The following is a 16,732-nucleotide window of genomic DNA, read 5'->3' as shown; positions in this document are numbered from 1 at the left end:
TGGACAACCTGGCTTGTTATCGGTACACAGTTAAAAAGCTGGTTGTACAGGGCTGCAGCATGAGTAGCTCACACATCTGTGAGGGCTCCTGTAATGCTGAACAGTATGTGCAAGTACGCCCTTATAAGATTTTTTAAAAGGTCCTGCTCTTCCCAAATATGGTATAAGGTGTTGTCATGTTCCTTGTAAGTCTATGACATATACCATGTTGTTAATATGTGAAACAGTATAGTGTGTCTGCTTACAACTGTACGGCTCTGTAGTAGAAGAGACCATGTGCTAAACTAGAAAAGCACTCAGAGAGCGCAGACCTCCACCAAACATATTGGGATTGTCACGCAACACTTTAATCCTACTTTAATGTTATACTCCCTTTCAGCAGACTGTCTGCTACAATATGGTGTTAGTTGCAAGTTTGTACTATAATTTGTTACCAGACAGTGTTGAAAATAATGATTATTTCATATTCCAGATCTTAGTATCCAGAGTATTGGCAGGATCTGGATCGTACTTTTACATCTGTCAGAAATTATGTTGACCTTGTCTTGTATTGTTGTGCAAAGTAATCCGACCATTAATCGTAGACTTATATACACATATGGTGAAAATGGCCCTATCTCACAATGATAAAGAATCCATTAAAAGTTCTAGATCCAGATGGTGATCCAGATCCTTTCCAAAATTTAATCACTTCTTCGTTATCCCATTTTAAACATTTCCTGAATATTTCATGAAGATCCATTCATTAGTTTTTGAGTTATGTTGTTCACAGACAGACAAACAGTGTTGTTGAAAATTTGAGTTTATGCAAAACTATGGTTGACATGTACCTGCTGTTTTGGAATTGATATTGTCAGGCCCCATTATTGCCCCTGTTAGCCTATTTTCTATTCTTTTTTTCTATGTCTCTTACTCATTTTTTTCCTAAGATGACTATGTTTGATAAGGTTTAGTGTTTCACAAAATATATATAGACAGAAGTGTAGTTTCTCAAGCCTTCACTATTTAGTCACCTCCCTAAAGAAAAGATGAATGACATATTCTGTCACCTGCTGGAAGAATTGTTTCTGAGGAAAAATGAGAAAGGAGGGTGAGTCAGCACCTTCATAAAATCTGCAGGCAGAAGCTGTAGATCTTTTTTTAATATATATATTTTCTTAGACGTGTAAAGGAATTACAGCTAGTGGTGCCAGCTGCTGAAAGTTTTTGTGAGAATGGAGGTCAGAGCTGCTAAATACTGTTCACACTGGAAACAGTAAGACACCATTAAGTCACAGCTTTGCAGAACTGTGCTTTCATTTCTTTCCCAGAAACCCACTTTCTCCATAAACCTTCACAGAAAAGACATATTTACACTCCCAGTCTGTTGTCTTCTTAAGTGCTGAGAGGTAAAGAGTGTAGAAGGAGAAGAGGAAGGGGGGAGGACGAGGGGGGGGTGCTGTGACTGTGCAGGTGATTGATGATGTGAAGCTCTGCAGATGAAGGTTAGATCTGTAGATCGTCTCCAGGGAATCAGCAGGGCCTCAGGAGCTCACAAAGTGTTGAATTATGAAAATTTTCTCCTCAGCTGCTTCACTGGAAACTTAATCCTTCAGTTTTGTGGGTATTAAAAGTTAACCATGCTTCCTTTCAGATATTTCTCCTGAAATCATCCAGTTTCAGAGCGTGACCGCAGCTTGTTTCTGTTTATTTGGAGATTTTACAAGAACAAAGATTCATAAATAAGCTCAGTCCGTCTTGATGTTGTAGTTAGTATGCAGAATGCATCAGGTATAATGACAGAAGTGGGTCACCCTGCTCTACATTATGACATTATACCCTCTCCCCACCCTCCCTCCGTTAATCCTGGGAGCTGATGGCAGACAATGTCTTGGCAGAGTCACCTGCAGACCACCTGTCCTTGAATTAGAGACACTTTAGTTTATTACAGATCTCTAAAAGCATCAGACGTCATTTCTCTCTTTCTCAGCGGCTCAAACTTCCTGTGACTGAAATGCTTTTTAGCTGATGACTCTGCGCTCAAGGACACCGAGATGGTGAGGCTGACTCGCCTTAGATTCAAATTCAGACACATTCATTCGTCCCAAATGGGCAATTCAGTTTTTACAGCCAACCAAGGAGCATAAATAAACCAAGAAATCAAACAGTCATCAGCAGCGTTCAGACATCAGCATGACAGTGACAACACATCAATGCGTTTGGATCAGAGTAAAATCACAGGCTGGCACATATCTGCTGTGAGGAGCCGGGCTGTAAAAGAAATGATGTTTGTGACAAATATTTGGGGCATAAATATTCCCTGATATCTGTTGGTTAACAGTCTGTGAGTGCGGTAGTGCCTGGAAAGTCCTGAAAAAATGTAGACTCTGTCCTTCAGGGTCTGAATTCAAGCATAAGAAGAGTTCTGGTTTTTCTTTGTAATAAAGAGCTAGCAAGCTTTGGTGTCTGCAGGAAAAACAGTCTGTATGGAGAGCAAAAGCAGGCGAAACACAATACACGATGATGACATCCTGGTTTCTATAAGTGGTGATTTGTTTATTTCTGTGAGCAGATATCTGCATGAAGAGCAGCTAATCTATTCCAGATCAAACGTTAACACTATACGACCCAATGCTCTGATGCGACTTCACTGCTCACATCCACACGTCAATCTCTGTATCCTTCTTCTTCTATGGCATTTGGGAGCTGGACTCTCGTATCCAGCTCTGCAATGTCAAAAGGAGAAGAAAAAAAACAGAAGTGGGAGACTACATGTATGAACAAGGAATTTGCTGGGCAGACATGGGAAATCATGTCTCTCAATTCTTCACTGAGAACAGGATGTAAGCAGTGACAACTAAAGTGAACTTTAGACCAACTTCCTCCAACTTTAGACGTCACTTCAGAGATCGCTGCTCTATGCAGGAGGTCGAGGCCAGCCGGCTCATGGTACTGCTCCTACTACCTACACGAGGAGTGATCAATGGATTTGTAATCGGGAGCACTTCGTGAGCAAGCGGCAACCTCCAGTGTAACAATATGAGACAATGCAGAAGTCCTAAAATCTGCGGTTTCTCAAGTATTCGCTTGAAGCTGGCTCCGAAAGTACAGGAAGTCACATACACGCCAAGCCAAAAAAAGCCATTTTCAAAGCAGAAATTAACCTGTTTACAGCCTGGTTCAGAAAACGTCTCCTGTCTGAGTCGCTAATTTTACTATCGGCACCCACTGTACGGGTGTTGAATTTTTTTCTAACTCGGCCGTTCAGAGGTTATTAAGATCGCGAGCTCCTCCAATAAGAGGCACAGCTGAGGGTCACGAGACCGACAGGCGCCCTATGGCTGTACGCGAAGCCCTTGCCACTACCAATATGGCCACTATAGCTGATGTGCTTTATTTTTGTCTATGGTCGTGAGGCGTCAATTTCTCCTCGTTACCCCAGGTATACTACACAAGGCATGACACACGATTGAGCTGAAAATTAACCCAAACCAAAAAATAGTTGCACAAGTGGAAAAATGAGCAGACAATCACACAGTGTATGCCCAGCTTAACTAAGTATTTACAGTGAAACTGAGACCACAAACAGATTAAAGGGGGCGCCTCTGGAAGATGTAATCAACCTGAGAAATCCAAGTGTTTAATTTGCAAATGGACACTCCTTGGGTTGTTTATTGGACTGTTAATAATGCAGGGAAACAACAGTCCCAAGCTGATATCGGGCCTTTGAGAATTAGTGTCATGAATTTGGCCTGTAGAGTTTTATGTACATAACACAGTTTCACTTACAGTCTAATCAACATGTTAGAGACAAACACCAACAACCTCCTCATGAACCAGCTGCTCCATAATGATTTTAAAAGCCTCCTCTGCTGCCGTTAGTCGCCCGTTTCTCCTGTGTGCGGCACATTAGGAGGATGAAGCTGTGGACTGGAGACTGTATGTTGCTCTGCTGCTGACCTCGGCATCATCTGTTTCTGTGTCAGCAGCTCTGACTCAGCAGGAAAAACTCCCCCTGATCTTCTGGTACCCCCACAGCTAATTTAAGAACCACTCACTCCCCCCAGCTTGTGCTGCATGCTGGGAAAACGACTGTGCGCGGCCTGAGGTTTGCTGCGTTCATACTATTAAGTCCAGTTCTGTAAAGCAGCCTGTCATCAGCAAGCAGCAGGTTTGGCTGTAATCCTGCAGACGGTAAATTACAGGATCAATAAGGACTAAACAGAGTGATGTGAATGAATCTGCTGCAGATTAAAGCAGCTAATACTGCGGCTGCTTGTGTGAAGAATGGTCTTATTTTGATGAGGTGTTTTCTGTCGGACATTGTTCTCAACCAAATCTGCTCCTTCTTTTCCTTTCTTTGTTAAAACACACTCAATCTCTATTGATTTGATTTCCTTTTCTTCCTGTCATGGCTCCCTGACCTGAAACTCAGTATTTGACTGTTTTTTGAGAAAGCTGGTGGTTAAAGCTCCACGGTCTGTTGTTCATCAGTTTTTCTCAAAGTCAATGTTTGGATTAGGAAAAGATTTTTGTAAGAGAGAATAGCTTGGCAAGCCAAAAGTGTGTGTGTGTGTGTGTGTGTGTGTGTGTTTGTAAATGCATCAGTGATGTTTCACAGCTCCTTCTGCCAGTCTGGAACACAAAAAGTGACATTAATCATGATGGAAAGGATAACTTTGTTGGAGTTTCTTTTGGCTTGGAAATCCTTTGAATGTTTAAAGTTTGAGAACAAGATTGTTTTTCAAGAAACTTTTAACAAAGTTTTTTTGGTTTCATGTAGCATTGGCATCATTTGTCAAGAGCAGGCAGCTTCTTTTCCAAGATGAAGGTGTGACATCTTCTCTGAAAACCACCTATTAGACTAAAATCTCAAAGCAGACAAATCATAGATTAGGAATTCCGTCAAGCGCAGCATTTAGTTAACACATTATCCCCCAAAGACTGAAAACAAAGCCAGAATAAAGTCTGTTTTATGCACAATTTTCTGTTCAAGAGAAGCTTTTCTGAATATTTGACCCATGTACACTTTTCTATTTTTGTGTAAGTGCTAAAAAAACAGTCTGTGTTCTCATAAGTCAGTTTGATCCTCAGCTTGACATTTTTGTGTTTGATCATGTAATCTGCAGTTTTTCAACTTGGTGAAGTGCAGTAACATGAGCACTATCAGTCAAAAGGTTCACTTTAGCCTACTGCATACAAAGGTACATACAGAGGTTTAAACAAAGGTGTGGAAAATAATATTTTTGTGTGGTAATGAAGCTGTTTTGCTCCTCTTTTCTGCTCTCAGCATGTTCTTTCCAAATAGCACTGAAAGAAAGTGACACATAGTGTCAGGAGTTTATGTCTTTGGGAGAGTTTGTCTGTTTGTCTGTGAACAACATAACCCAAAAAGTAACAAACTGACCCTAATGAAATTTTCAGGAAATGTTCAAAATAAAAAAAAGGAAGAAGTGAATAGATTTTGGAGATGATCTGGATCACTGTCTGGATCAAGGACTTTTTTTTAAGATTCTGTATCAGTGAGATAGGGACGTTTTCACCATATCCATATATAACTCCACCATAAATGGTCGGATTGCTTTGGAAAATAATACAAGACAAGGTCACCATAATGTCTGATGGATGTAAAAGTACGATCCAGATCCTGACAATATTCTGGATACTAAGATCCAGAATATGAAATATGTACTGAGTCATCATAATTTTCAACACTGTCAGGTAACAAATTATGGTACAAACCTGCAACTAACACCAAATTGTAGCAGACAGTCTGCTGAAAGGGAGTATAACATTAAAGTAAGACTAAAGTGTTACGTGACAATCACTATGTGCTTGGTGGAGGTCTGTGCTGTCTGAGTGCTTTTCTATATTTTTTATTACTTTTGGGGCTTTTTATGCCTCTTTTCAAATAGGACAGTAAATGGATGGAGCAGGAAACAAGGTGAGAGTGGGAGTGGTGCCGTAAAGGGGCGACAAGTTGGATTTGAACCATGGACAAATGACCCAACTGTTTGGCTATATCAGTGACCACATCTTTGATGCTTCTCGACAGCTCCTGTCCAACAGGGAAAACTTAACAGTGGAAGGAGTTTGTCTTGAAGTTTCAGGAGTGCAAGTGTGGGAAGGCCTTTGCTGCCTTTGCTTGTTATGCTACGACAGCATTTCTTTTCAAACCAAACAAAATTGTGATTGATGCTGAAACATCTCAACATGTGGCTTTAGAGAAAGTGATGATGTCAGTCTCCTAGGGAAAAAATCAAATACGAAACGGGGCGGGGCTTGCGTCTCAGGTAGCAAAGAAGTTGCTTTTCATTGATCCACACAGGAACAGAGAAAGTGAACTTATAAGAACAGATCAACTCTATGCATCGATAACCCCCCGACGCAGCAAGCTGTCATGATATCACAAGAGAACAAGCTTTTTATACCACATGACAGGGAAAATAAATCAAGATTTCTAAGAAAATTACTTCACTGAGCTCATTTTAATGGTTAAAATAAAGTATAATGTTTGACACCCTCCTGGTGTTAGTGTGTGAAAAGTTGAACTGTTTTCACATAATTCTGGTGTTGAATACAATCCTCGTGTGTGTTTTCAGGTACATCGACTATGATTAAGAAGTGATTAAGTGTAATTAATCACACAGGATTGTTTCTTTATTGCAATCAAATAGTTTAACCTGATTAAAACCTCCATTAGAAGAGAAACAGGGGGTTTCTCTTCCCGTCTTTCCATCCCCTTTGACTAAAAAGCACTTCTTTCATGAACCCAGCCCAGAAACTCGTAAAGTTTGAGTTGAACAGAGGAGCTGTTTGCGCTCTAATCGTCTCGTTCACTCGTCACCTTGATGTCAGCTCTGTGTTCTTTGTGCCGCCTGCTCCAATAAGCTCTCATTAATCTTCCTTACAGCCTTCATTAAAGCTGCCACCGCTCCACCCTCTCTGCTCGCTCCGCACGCTCCTATCTCCTCCCCAACGCCTATCTCCTCGACCTTTATCTGCTCACACCTCGCCTTCCATAATCTCTCCCCCTGAAGCCCACGTTCATCCCTCCCCCTCTGCTTCTTCATCTCCTCCATCTCTGCTCTTTATTTCATCCCTCCTCCTCCTCTCTCCTCTTCATCTCCTTCATCTCTGCCCCTTGTTTCATCCCTCCTCCTCTCCTCTTTGTACCTTTGTGCCTGGTGGATAATAAAACTTTAAATTCATACGAGCCGAGTGCTAAATTCAATTATCACCTTTGTCTGGGAGGAGTGTGTTTAAGTTTTCTGGAGCCTCACACATCACTGTTGTCTCTGAGGGAGGATTTAGTTTCTGAATAGGCTGAAGTTTCAAAAAGTGATCAATCAGAATTTATTTTCTCTCCGTCCACAATCAGAGAGGAACAGCCGGTCAGCAGGAGATCAATCATCTCCCAATTATCTCCTCACCTCTAGATAAAACTAACAGCAACAAAGTCCTGACTTCAATTTATGGATGTTTCAAAGCTTGAGCTTTCAGAGCTATAATCTCTCCAGTGAATTTCATTCATCTTCCACAGAAAAGATTGTTTTCTTGCTTCTTTAGTGGCTCAATTCTTATTTAATTTGATGGCATCTGGGTTTAATGAGCTGCGCCTATTTCACTTTGCTCTCTCTTCTGCCTTTACTGTTGTTACTAGGTAAATAGATATACCTGAGCTTCCCCAGCCTACAGCCACAGCCTCCCTCTTCTTCCCTTGTACTCCAAAACTCATCAGGGTTCATGAAGTTGACATCCCGCGTTCACTGGCGATCCATTGACCACCCTTTGTCCAGCCGATGTTGAACCAGCTGTCAATACCCGTCCATTTCTTTCATTTGCTTCCTCACAGCCCTCCTCTAACAGGATGGTTAGCTCCACCAGAATTACTTCCTTTCCCTCCTGAGACCACAGGATGATATCAGGTCTTAGAGTTGGGGAAGGTATTTCCTCTGGGAACTGGAGTTTCCTCCCAGGGTCTACTTTCATCCCACACTCTTTGGAAGACTGCAGCAGATTTTGCCTCTGTCCCCTTTTTTTACACAGTGTTTTTCCTTGTTTTTTTCTTATCCTCTGGGCTAAGATGTCAGAAAGTGATAGCAACACCTTGTCTTTGCGCCACCGCCATCTTTCTTGGGCTAGAGCTGGTTTACACTCTGATAAGATTGGGATGTTATGTGAAATCTTCAGTTTGCTTGATATTCCCTTCGAAGCCCAATAGAAATACAGTTTATTTAAAAAGATGTAGTATTTTTTGTATTTTTTATTCAGTTGTCATACATTAAAAAAATCTTACATAGACTTCGCCTGCATGTTGCTTGCATAGTGACAAAAGATGTAATGTTCACCTGCAAGGTCCAATAAAGTAGAGCAGTGTTGTGAACACCAGATAACCAACTACAGATATTACCTCATGCAGGATTCCTTCATCATCACACAGTAAAGACACATAACTCTGAAAACAGACCGTAATGTTCTTTCATGAAAATGTCACGCATATGAACATATGGGGGTCTCACCAGTGAGTCACAGCCGCAGAGAACAGGAGTTTCAGAGGTTATACAATATCATTATTGGTGTTCTGTTTGCTGTTTTTCAGGTCAGCAGGTTCTGGGTCTGGTGGAGAACCAGAGTGACTGGTACCTGGGGAACCTGTGGAAGAACCATCGACCTTGGCCCGCTCTGGGAAGAGGATTCAACACAGGTGAGTGACAGGAAGTTATCACCCAGAGACATTTATGGTTGTCAGGTAGTATTCAGTCAGTTCAGAGATTGATGGGTCCAAAGTTATTACTGGGCCTGTGAGAATTATATGGTTTAGTTTGACATTGCAACTTAATTGAGTGTCATGCCAGGTAGGTATGCTAAAGTGAAGACTCTGTTGAGCCTATAATTTATAGTGAAACCATGACTCATCAGTTGTCAGATGATCCACAATCAATAAGATTTAGGGTTCCAACTAACGCTGTTCCTTCGAAAACTGTTCAGATATGACTTCAAAGGTACTAAGCTTCATGCTACCTAAGTATGCCAGTGATTGTTTTGACAAACTCAGAATTTACAGTGAAACTGAGAGGTAAAATTGAAATGGTTGATAGACTGAAGGGTCCTGGGCCAATACTGGGCCTGTGAGAATTATATATCTTAATTTTAAACTGAAAGTTATTGAGATGTATGCTATTTAAGTGAGTCAGAGCGAAGACTGTGCAGAGCTGATAATTTACTGTGAAGCTGAGACTCATCAGTTGTTAGGTTATATTCAACTGGTTCATAAAATGAAGGATACCAAGCTAATACCACAAGAGACTTATGTTGCTTACTTTGGCAGTGCAAGCCACTGAGGTTAATACCACTTAGGTAAGACAGAGTGAAGCCTCTGTGTAACTCAGAGTTTACAATGAAACTGAAACTCGTCAATTGATTCATAGATTAAAGGGTCCCAAGCTAATACAGGCTATACTTTCCAATATGGCTAATGAGAGTTATTGTTAGTTGGGCATTGGAAGTTATAGCTGTTCATGCCGTTCTGTGTAACACAGACTTTACAGTGAAACTGAGACTCATTAGAGACAGAATGAATGGGGGTTTCACTGTTTTAAAACTGATGGAAACTGTTTTGCAGAAACACCTTTATTTCTTTTCCCATTTGATTTTAACACGTGGTCGCTTCTCAAACTTTTATTTTACTGTAAACATCAGAATGCCTGAATGTTTGTCAACCGTTCCCAGAGGCGTTTACTGTCAGATGTAAGGCGACTGTGAGATTGCTGAATGATTGAACATTCTTTTTCTTGAAAATTGACTTTGGATTATTGCTTTCTTCTATGTATCATGAGTCTGGAGAGCTGAGTTAAAACACTGTTTGTACTGATTGAGCTCTCCTTCTCTCTTTTTCTTTCTCTTCCTGCCTCTGATTATAATTTGTTGTTATTTTAACCATCAGAGGAACTCCTAATTTACCATCTGTAATAGAAAACTTGTGATAGCTGTCCAAGTGTTTTTATTTTGTTTATGTTTGTTCAGTCGGCACAGCCACTTCAAAGCCTGTTCTGAAGAAAACTAAGGAGGGAGCAGCAGTGAGGCGGTTTAGTGATTATCGCAGGCTTTGATGCAGTTTTCTGGCTTGTTAGAAGTTGTGCTAGAAAACATTTTCAGGAAGGTGTTGGGTGTAATTTCACAGAGCAGCTGATAAAGAAATTGATTGGATTCATTTACACCTTGTTATTATTTTCCCCTGCTGATATTTTTTACCTGCATCCAATCCTGCACTTTTTCTCATCTGCAGACTTTTTTCTTCCTCTCCAACGAGGGGAACAGGCAGGGAATCGAATTTAGAAAAGGAGCCTGACCCAATGCAATAGGCCTCGTGTCTCCTGGAGTAAAACTCACCTGAACGTGTCTGTTTGTGAGGCTTCACTGTGACTGAACAGCAGATCTGTGTCGTTTTTACACAGAACAACAGTTTGACAGAAAGCCGCGGTTCAGCTGCGGCTGCTCGGCTTTGAGGTGGCGTCCGTGCAAACAGATGGAGCACAGCAGGGTGTGAAAGACGCTTTGTTTGTTCCAATCCCAAGAAGAAAAAAACATTCAGCATATTTCTTCCTCTGAAGACGATTTTATTTGTTCTGCAGCAGCAGAAGGATTTCTTTTATTAGCCAGGGAGCTGAGGAGAAGTTTTTGATTTGTTGGTTGGAGAAACTTAGCAGAATGCTTTGTGATTTTAGAAGATTTTAACGTGTTTCTACACCCTGTATCGCTCTGTCTTTAGCTCAGGGTGTACAGCTTTATCAGAGAAAACACATGGCTACGACTCAGAGCCTCATCATGGGACTTTATCACCTCTACCAGGCAGCCAGATACCAATCTCTCTGTTTCTAAAGCTACCGTGTGCGTGTGTGTGTGTGCGCGCGTGTGTGTGTGTGCTTTCCAGGAGTGATTCTTCTTCTCCTGGATCGTCTCAGGAAGCTGAGGTGGGAGCAGATGTGGAGGCTCACTGCAGAGCGAGAACTAATGAGTATGCTGTCCACGTCGCTGGCAGACCAGGTAACACACAAACATCCAACAAATAAGACATGCACACTCCCTTAGAGCAAAATTTGCTATTCAATTAATTAAAAAAATAAAACACAAAATGATTGCAAAGGCTAGTTTGAAAACATTTCAGGATCTTCAGTTAATCATAACTCTAAACCTCATACATAAAATTACAAGCAGCTTTTGCACTCACTAAACTTGTGCAATTAAACCCAAAAGACTATCTAATTCACAAAGCACGCTCAAAAGGTCTAATGCACCACTAACTGGGCTGCAGAGCAAACAGCATCTCCCAGCATGTTGTTTGCATTTAAAATGGACTGACACAAATAAATCAATAAACAAGCAAGCAAGTCAGATATGGTGAGCACAGAGACACATAGCTGCTCATTGCTAACATAGAAATGAAATAACAGTAAGTCTTTGTGTCAGCCTCTTTTAGTGGGTGGTCTTTTAGTCCAATAAAGCGCACAAACAGATTATTTGTCGGGTATTTACATAACCAAATATCTAAATCTATAACACAGCAAACAGAGCTCAAAGGTTAAAGAGGGGGTATTGATAGTTTTTTTTGGCTCTATACTAGAATAGAATGGAAAATACTTTATTTATCCCCAAGGAGAAATTCAGGAGGAGTCACAGCAGCAATCAAGAAAACAAAAGTAAAAAAAAGTGTCGAGAACGTGCAAAAAGGTCCATAAGAAAATAGATGATGACAGCTTGTCCATCATTCTCCAGTCAGCCAGCCTCCACCTCCAAGATCTCCAGATAGATCTTGTGTTCCCAATATCGATGGACGGAAGGACAGGTTCATGTCGTCACTTCTTAGCTCACACCTGAGAACCAGCACGTCGTCCTCACCGCCTTCTCCTCACCTTGTGGGAAGACATCAGGCCTTACACCAGTTAGCATTAACATGCTACAGGCTGCCAACAGCTGATTTTACATGTACACAATGCGGCCATGATTATATGTAGGATCTCCAGACAAACACAAGAGCAAAAATAGTGGTAATATCACTGAAGACAAAACCAGTTTGGTGTCCACGACCAACAAATGAGCCTTATGAAGTAATGATCCACTCCAAATACAAAGATGATGAAAAAGACATGAAAAAATTACAAAAAAACGGACAAGGAAGAGAGAGCTAATGTAACAAGCAGCCACAATGGGGTGACACCTATCGCTCTGGTATAACTATTTTAGCATAACATGATCCAAAGCTTTAAAAAAATCCATGTTTTTCTCGGTGTTTGAGGCCTGCTCCTCCAACATGCCATGAAGAGGTCTAAGGTTCACCATGGGATGACAACATTTCAGCAACATGGGACCATTTTGATCAGTTTTACAGACAGTTTCAAGAATTTCTACAACATATGAGCACTTACCTGTCTGAAAATCTGCACACATACATTTTGGACCTCCAGCATTGTTACTTTACATCTATGTTTATAATATAGAAAAACATGATACCCCCTCTTTAAGTTCAGGAAATACATTAGCTGTGACACCTTACAGACAGGTAGGAGCCCCCACCTGTAACTCAGTGAGACCAGTCCCCTTAATACAAAGACTCACCTGTTTGCTTCCTGTTCACATCAGAACTGGTTTTATCGTTTTATTATTGAGCTCCAAGGTGTTCTCCACAGAAAAGTAGATGCTATGTTGTGCTATTGGAGAAGTTTTAATTGGTCCTTTGTGTCAGAGACTACTTTATGTGTTTGATGCTGTCTGGAGATTATTACAAATTAAAAGTGAGTTTTAAAAGTACATGGTCACCTTTAGACTTCACTTTTCTCTATATTTTTAAACTTATTAAACTATGCAAGATTACTGAATGGGATCTGGTCTAATGAGCACTTTACTTCCTCTTTAAAGCCAAGAGAAGACAGAAAATAAAAATCAACATTTAACAATGGAGAGGAGATCAAGTCTCTCAGGCTGAACTCCCGCTCTTTAAATCTTTTCAGAGATGAAAAATAAATGTTTAGTTTTACGATGGCACCTGATCCCTCCTCCTTGAGCGTATCTGTTTTTGTGAAGGTCACTAACGGGTTTTTCTCTTGAACGCTGCGGTGTTGTTTATCTCTAAGAGCGAGGGCAGAGCATGAAGAAGACCTCGATGAAGAGTCTCTCCATTATCTCTGAGCCACTCAGCGCTCCTCTCCTCTCCTCCTTTTTCTCTCTCCTCGTCTCGTACAAAGAGCGTTCATGAGATTTTAATTAAACATTCATTAAGTTAAGTCCCGTTAGGTGTGCAGTTTGGAAAATAAAGAGGTCTGGAAGTCGACTGAGCGTTTCACCTCCATGCTGCTGTCTGAAGGCCTCACACAGAGCATCAGCCAGACTCTGCACTTGAACCATGAAAGAAGCAGAAGTCTGGAAAATCTTTGAGATGGAAAGTTCATTAGAAGTTTTATCTGATACTTAAAGAGGGGGTATTGGAGTTGTTCCCAGCATAATTTTTTCACACTGCTCTGTTAGAAAACTCATATTTCAGCCACTTTGTTTCAGCTGCTGTCTCTTAAAGGCTCCTCTCTCCACAAACCCCCTTCCCTCTGATTGGTCAGCCCTCTGAAGGCTTGTCAGGCAGATTTATGGGCAGGCTTTAATGTTTGGGTCGGCCCCTCAAACATGTCATGAAACAAGATGTCACAGATTCAGGGATTTCTACAACTTCTAAATATGCAACAGTTTGAGAAACAGCACACATGTGCTTACTTTATATCCATGTTTAAAATACGGGAAGCAAAATACCCCCTCTTTAAATATTTTGAGTAAAGGTCAAAACAGCTGACAGACAACAGAGTCAGAGCCAAAAAGTCAGGTTTGTGTACTCTGTGTAGTGTCAGTCGGAGAAAGATTCATTACAGCTGTTTCTGATCATTGGTTCGACAGGTATCAGTCTCATATCAGACTGTGTACTTAAGTCCTGCAGATACTAAAACATAAGGCAAAGCATACCCCTCAATTTGAGTGTGTGTGTCTGTGTGTGTGTGTGTCTGCAGGACATCTTCAACGCTGTGATCAAACAGAACCCGTTCCTCGTCCACCAGCTGCCGTGTTTCTGGAACGTCCAGCTGTCGGACCACACGCGCTCCGAGAAGTGCTACAAAGACGTGTCGGACCTGAAGGTGAGACCTGCTGTCCCTGCCGTGCTGCTGATCTGACACATCACACACACGCCAGGCCTGACCTGCATTAATCAACTGTCACAAAACGCACACACATACACACAGTGACACACTTTTCTGTCACAGCTTCAAGTTTGATAACCTTGAGCTTGTGGAAACTCTGAAATCTGCAAAGCAGGGACAGCTTGTGAGCTCCATTCAGCTGCAGAATGATGCAAAAATGTGTACATACAACATACATGTACATATTTGTCTCTTTTCAGAACACACCATCTTTAAATGCCTGTTTTTGCAACATGTTACTCCCTGTGGTTCCCTCCCCTTCAGCCAGGCGTCTGTATATATTTAATTTGGTCTTATTACGTCTAAAAGCAGCAACAGTCATATTTTAAAACACGCCTGCAGGAGGTTTTTAATGGCTGAGCCTCTGTCATGCTTAATTATAATCATTTGGATGCTTTTTTAATGAGGTTATGAAAATACATTAACAGCTAAGTGCTGAGAAAGGATGATCCAGGAAGAGGTGCCTCCCAAAGTAGAAACATCTTAAAATCAGTCATTTTTGTAGCAAACACACATTTATTGTAGGAAAAATCAACCATCATGTCAGACAATGAAGATGTTAAAGTCACAGGATTCATGTTGAAGTGTCAGGGCCACATTAATGAATGAAAATAATCTGTGATTTCAAGAGTAACACTGTAATAAAACAGCAAGTAAAAACCTCAATGTTGATACAGAAGTGATATGAAGTGATTTTGTGCTCCTGGGTCAGTGCCTCATCAGCAGAGCATAACTTTTACAGAAAAGACTCGTCACTCCACGAGACGAGTTACAGAGTTAGGTTAGAACACGAGCAGCAACTTGACTTTCACCAGTCATCTCAGCTGGGCAGCTTTAATTGGCTGCTGTGTGCATCCGGCTGTGACTCAAGTGCAACACTTACGAGACGCAGTAATATTACCATGGAAAGGTCATAAAAATCCCACTGCACATCAATCTCCCCCTGCTGGTCACACTGCAGCACTAAGTGAGGAAAAGAATGCTCACTGGTTGTTTAAGAAGCCTGGTTTTGAGTCTCATCCTGGTTTTGATCATTACAGGGATGAGACAACAGAGAAACCATCTTGGTCAGGGTTTATTGGAATGTAAAGGGTTTACAGTTCATTTAGGTACAGTGAATAATCTGGAGTAAACAGAAATATTCTCTTCGTTCTTCAGGTCATTCACTGGAACTCCCCGAAGAAGCTGCGTGTGAAGAACAAACACGTGGAGTTCTTCAGGAATCTCTACCTGACTTTTCTGGAGTACGACGGAAACCTGCTGAGACGAGAGCTGTTTGGATGTCCGAGCGAGGCCGACCACAACAGTGAGAATGTAAGTGGGCGCCGCTCTGTGTGTCCGATGTCTGCTTAGCAACAAACATGGGAGAAGCATCAGATAAAGTTCGATGGACCATTAACTTTCTCTAGGAGGTAGAACAGTTCTCACAGGCTGAGAAATAAAAGAATGAAATGTTGACAAATTAAAATAATGTTTAACAGTTTGATAAAATATCACTTAATATTTCCGTTTCTGCGCACTGTACCTTTAAGAGTTTAAACACTTGATGCTATAACGCAGTTTTCTTTAATAAGCCATGTTGTTACAACCCCAGCTCTTAAAGGGGTTAAGGAAGTAACATACAACCAGGTGTTAAAGGTAAATTAGGAATGTTTAATTCAATAAATACAACAAAGGTTTCTTCATCAAATTAAATTTGGTTAACAAACAACCTATTATCAAATCAAACTTAACTGACAAACGATATTCTGCACAGTTAAACACACTAACAAAACAACAACTGTCTATTCTCAAGAGCCGAGCATAAATGAGGCTTTTGGGCGACAGGCCACAGCAGGTCAGACGTTTCCGATTGAAACTCCAGCCAGCCTTTTGAAACCTTCTCCTACTGTCCAAACTTCGCTCCTGATCGGTGGATGCCAAACAAACCCCAATCACCCGCACCACCTGGCAGCCTGAAGAGAGGGAAATAACCCACATACACACTCAGAGACACACGCAAACACACACTCAGCAGCGTACATAAGGGATCGGGACCGGGACCATAACACATGTGTAAGGATGGGTACTGAATTAGGTACTTTTATAGGTACCGACCAGATTCTGTCAAAAGTACTGAGTACCAATTCACATAAAATCAAAAGGTACCATGTCTAGGTGCCCCAACACATCCTTGTGACTGTGTGGGTTGGAAGAGTAGGTGATTTTTCATGCTGGACATGAACACACCATTGCAAGGTCATATTTTGAAGAACAAATGTCTTAAATTGAAATGAAATTATATATTTGGTTATTAAACAAATTGTTAATTTTTGCCACATAAACACAAAAAAAAGTACCAAAAGTTGGTACCGTTGAGTACTGATACCAATTGCCAGGTACAGGGTACTGGTACTGAATGGTGTGAAAGGTACCCATCTCTGCACATGTGCACATTTTTTTTTGTTGGTATTTTTTAAGATTAGGCTCCTCATTTTTAAAAACAGGACTTGAAGGGCAGGTGGCTTAGTGGTTAAGGT

The 16,732-nt window shown here is 41.1% G+C and overlaps 1 protein-coding gene across 1 annotated transcript in view; it reads left to right on the top strand.

The window, feature by feature from the left end:
* Nucleotides 1-16,732, top strand: part of large1 (LARGE xylosyl- and glucuronyltransferase 1) — a 97,200-nt gene that overhangs the window by 60,650 nt on the left and 19,818 nt on the right. The window contains exons 7-10 of the mRNA XM_074698195.1: nucleotides 8,582-8,686; nucleotides 10,913-11,025; nucleotides 14,025-14,150; nucleotides 15,372-15,527. Of these exons, the coding sequence (XP_074554296.1) occupies nucleotides 8,582-8,686; nucleotides 10,913-11,025; nucleotides 14,025-14,150; nucleotides 15,372-15,527 (500 nt within the window). The remainder of the gene's footprint in view (nucleotides 1-8,581; nucleotides 8,687-10,912; nucleotides 11,026-14,024; nucleotides 14,151-15,371; nucleotides 15,528-16,732) is intronic.

This window comes from Halichoeres trimaculatus, unplaced genomic scaffold (assembly GCF_033239565.1).
Source record: "Halichoeres trimaculatus isolate MK-OKI-2021-1 unplaced genomic scaffold, fHalTri1.1 fHalTri1_scaffold_21, whole genome shotgun sequence".
In the NCBI taxonomy this organism is placed as follows: Eukaryota; Metazoa; Chordata; class Actinopteri; order Labriformes; family Labridae; genus Halichoeres; species Halichoeres trimaculatus.
The sequence above is the reverse complement of the archived record's forward strand: the minus strand, read 5'-3'. Positions and strand labels throughout refer to the sequence as shown.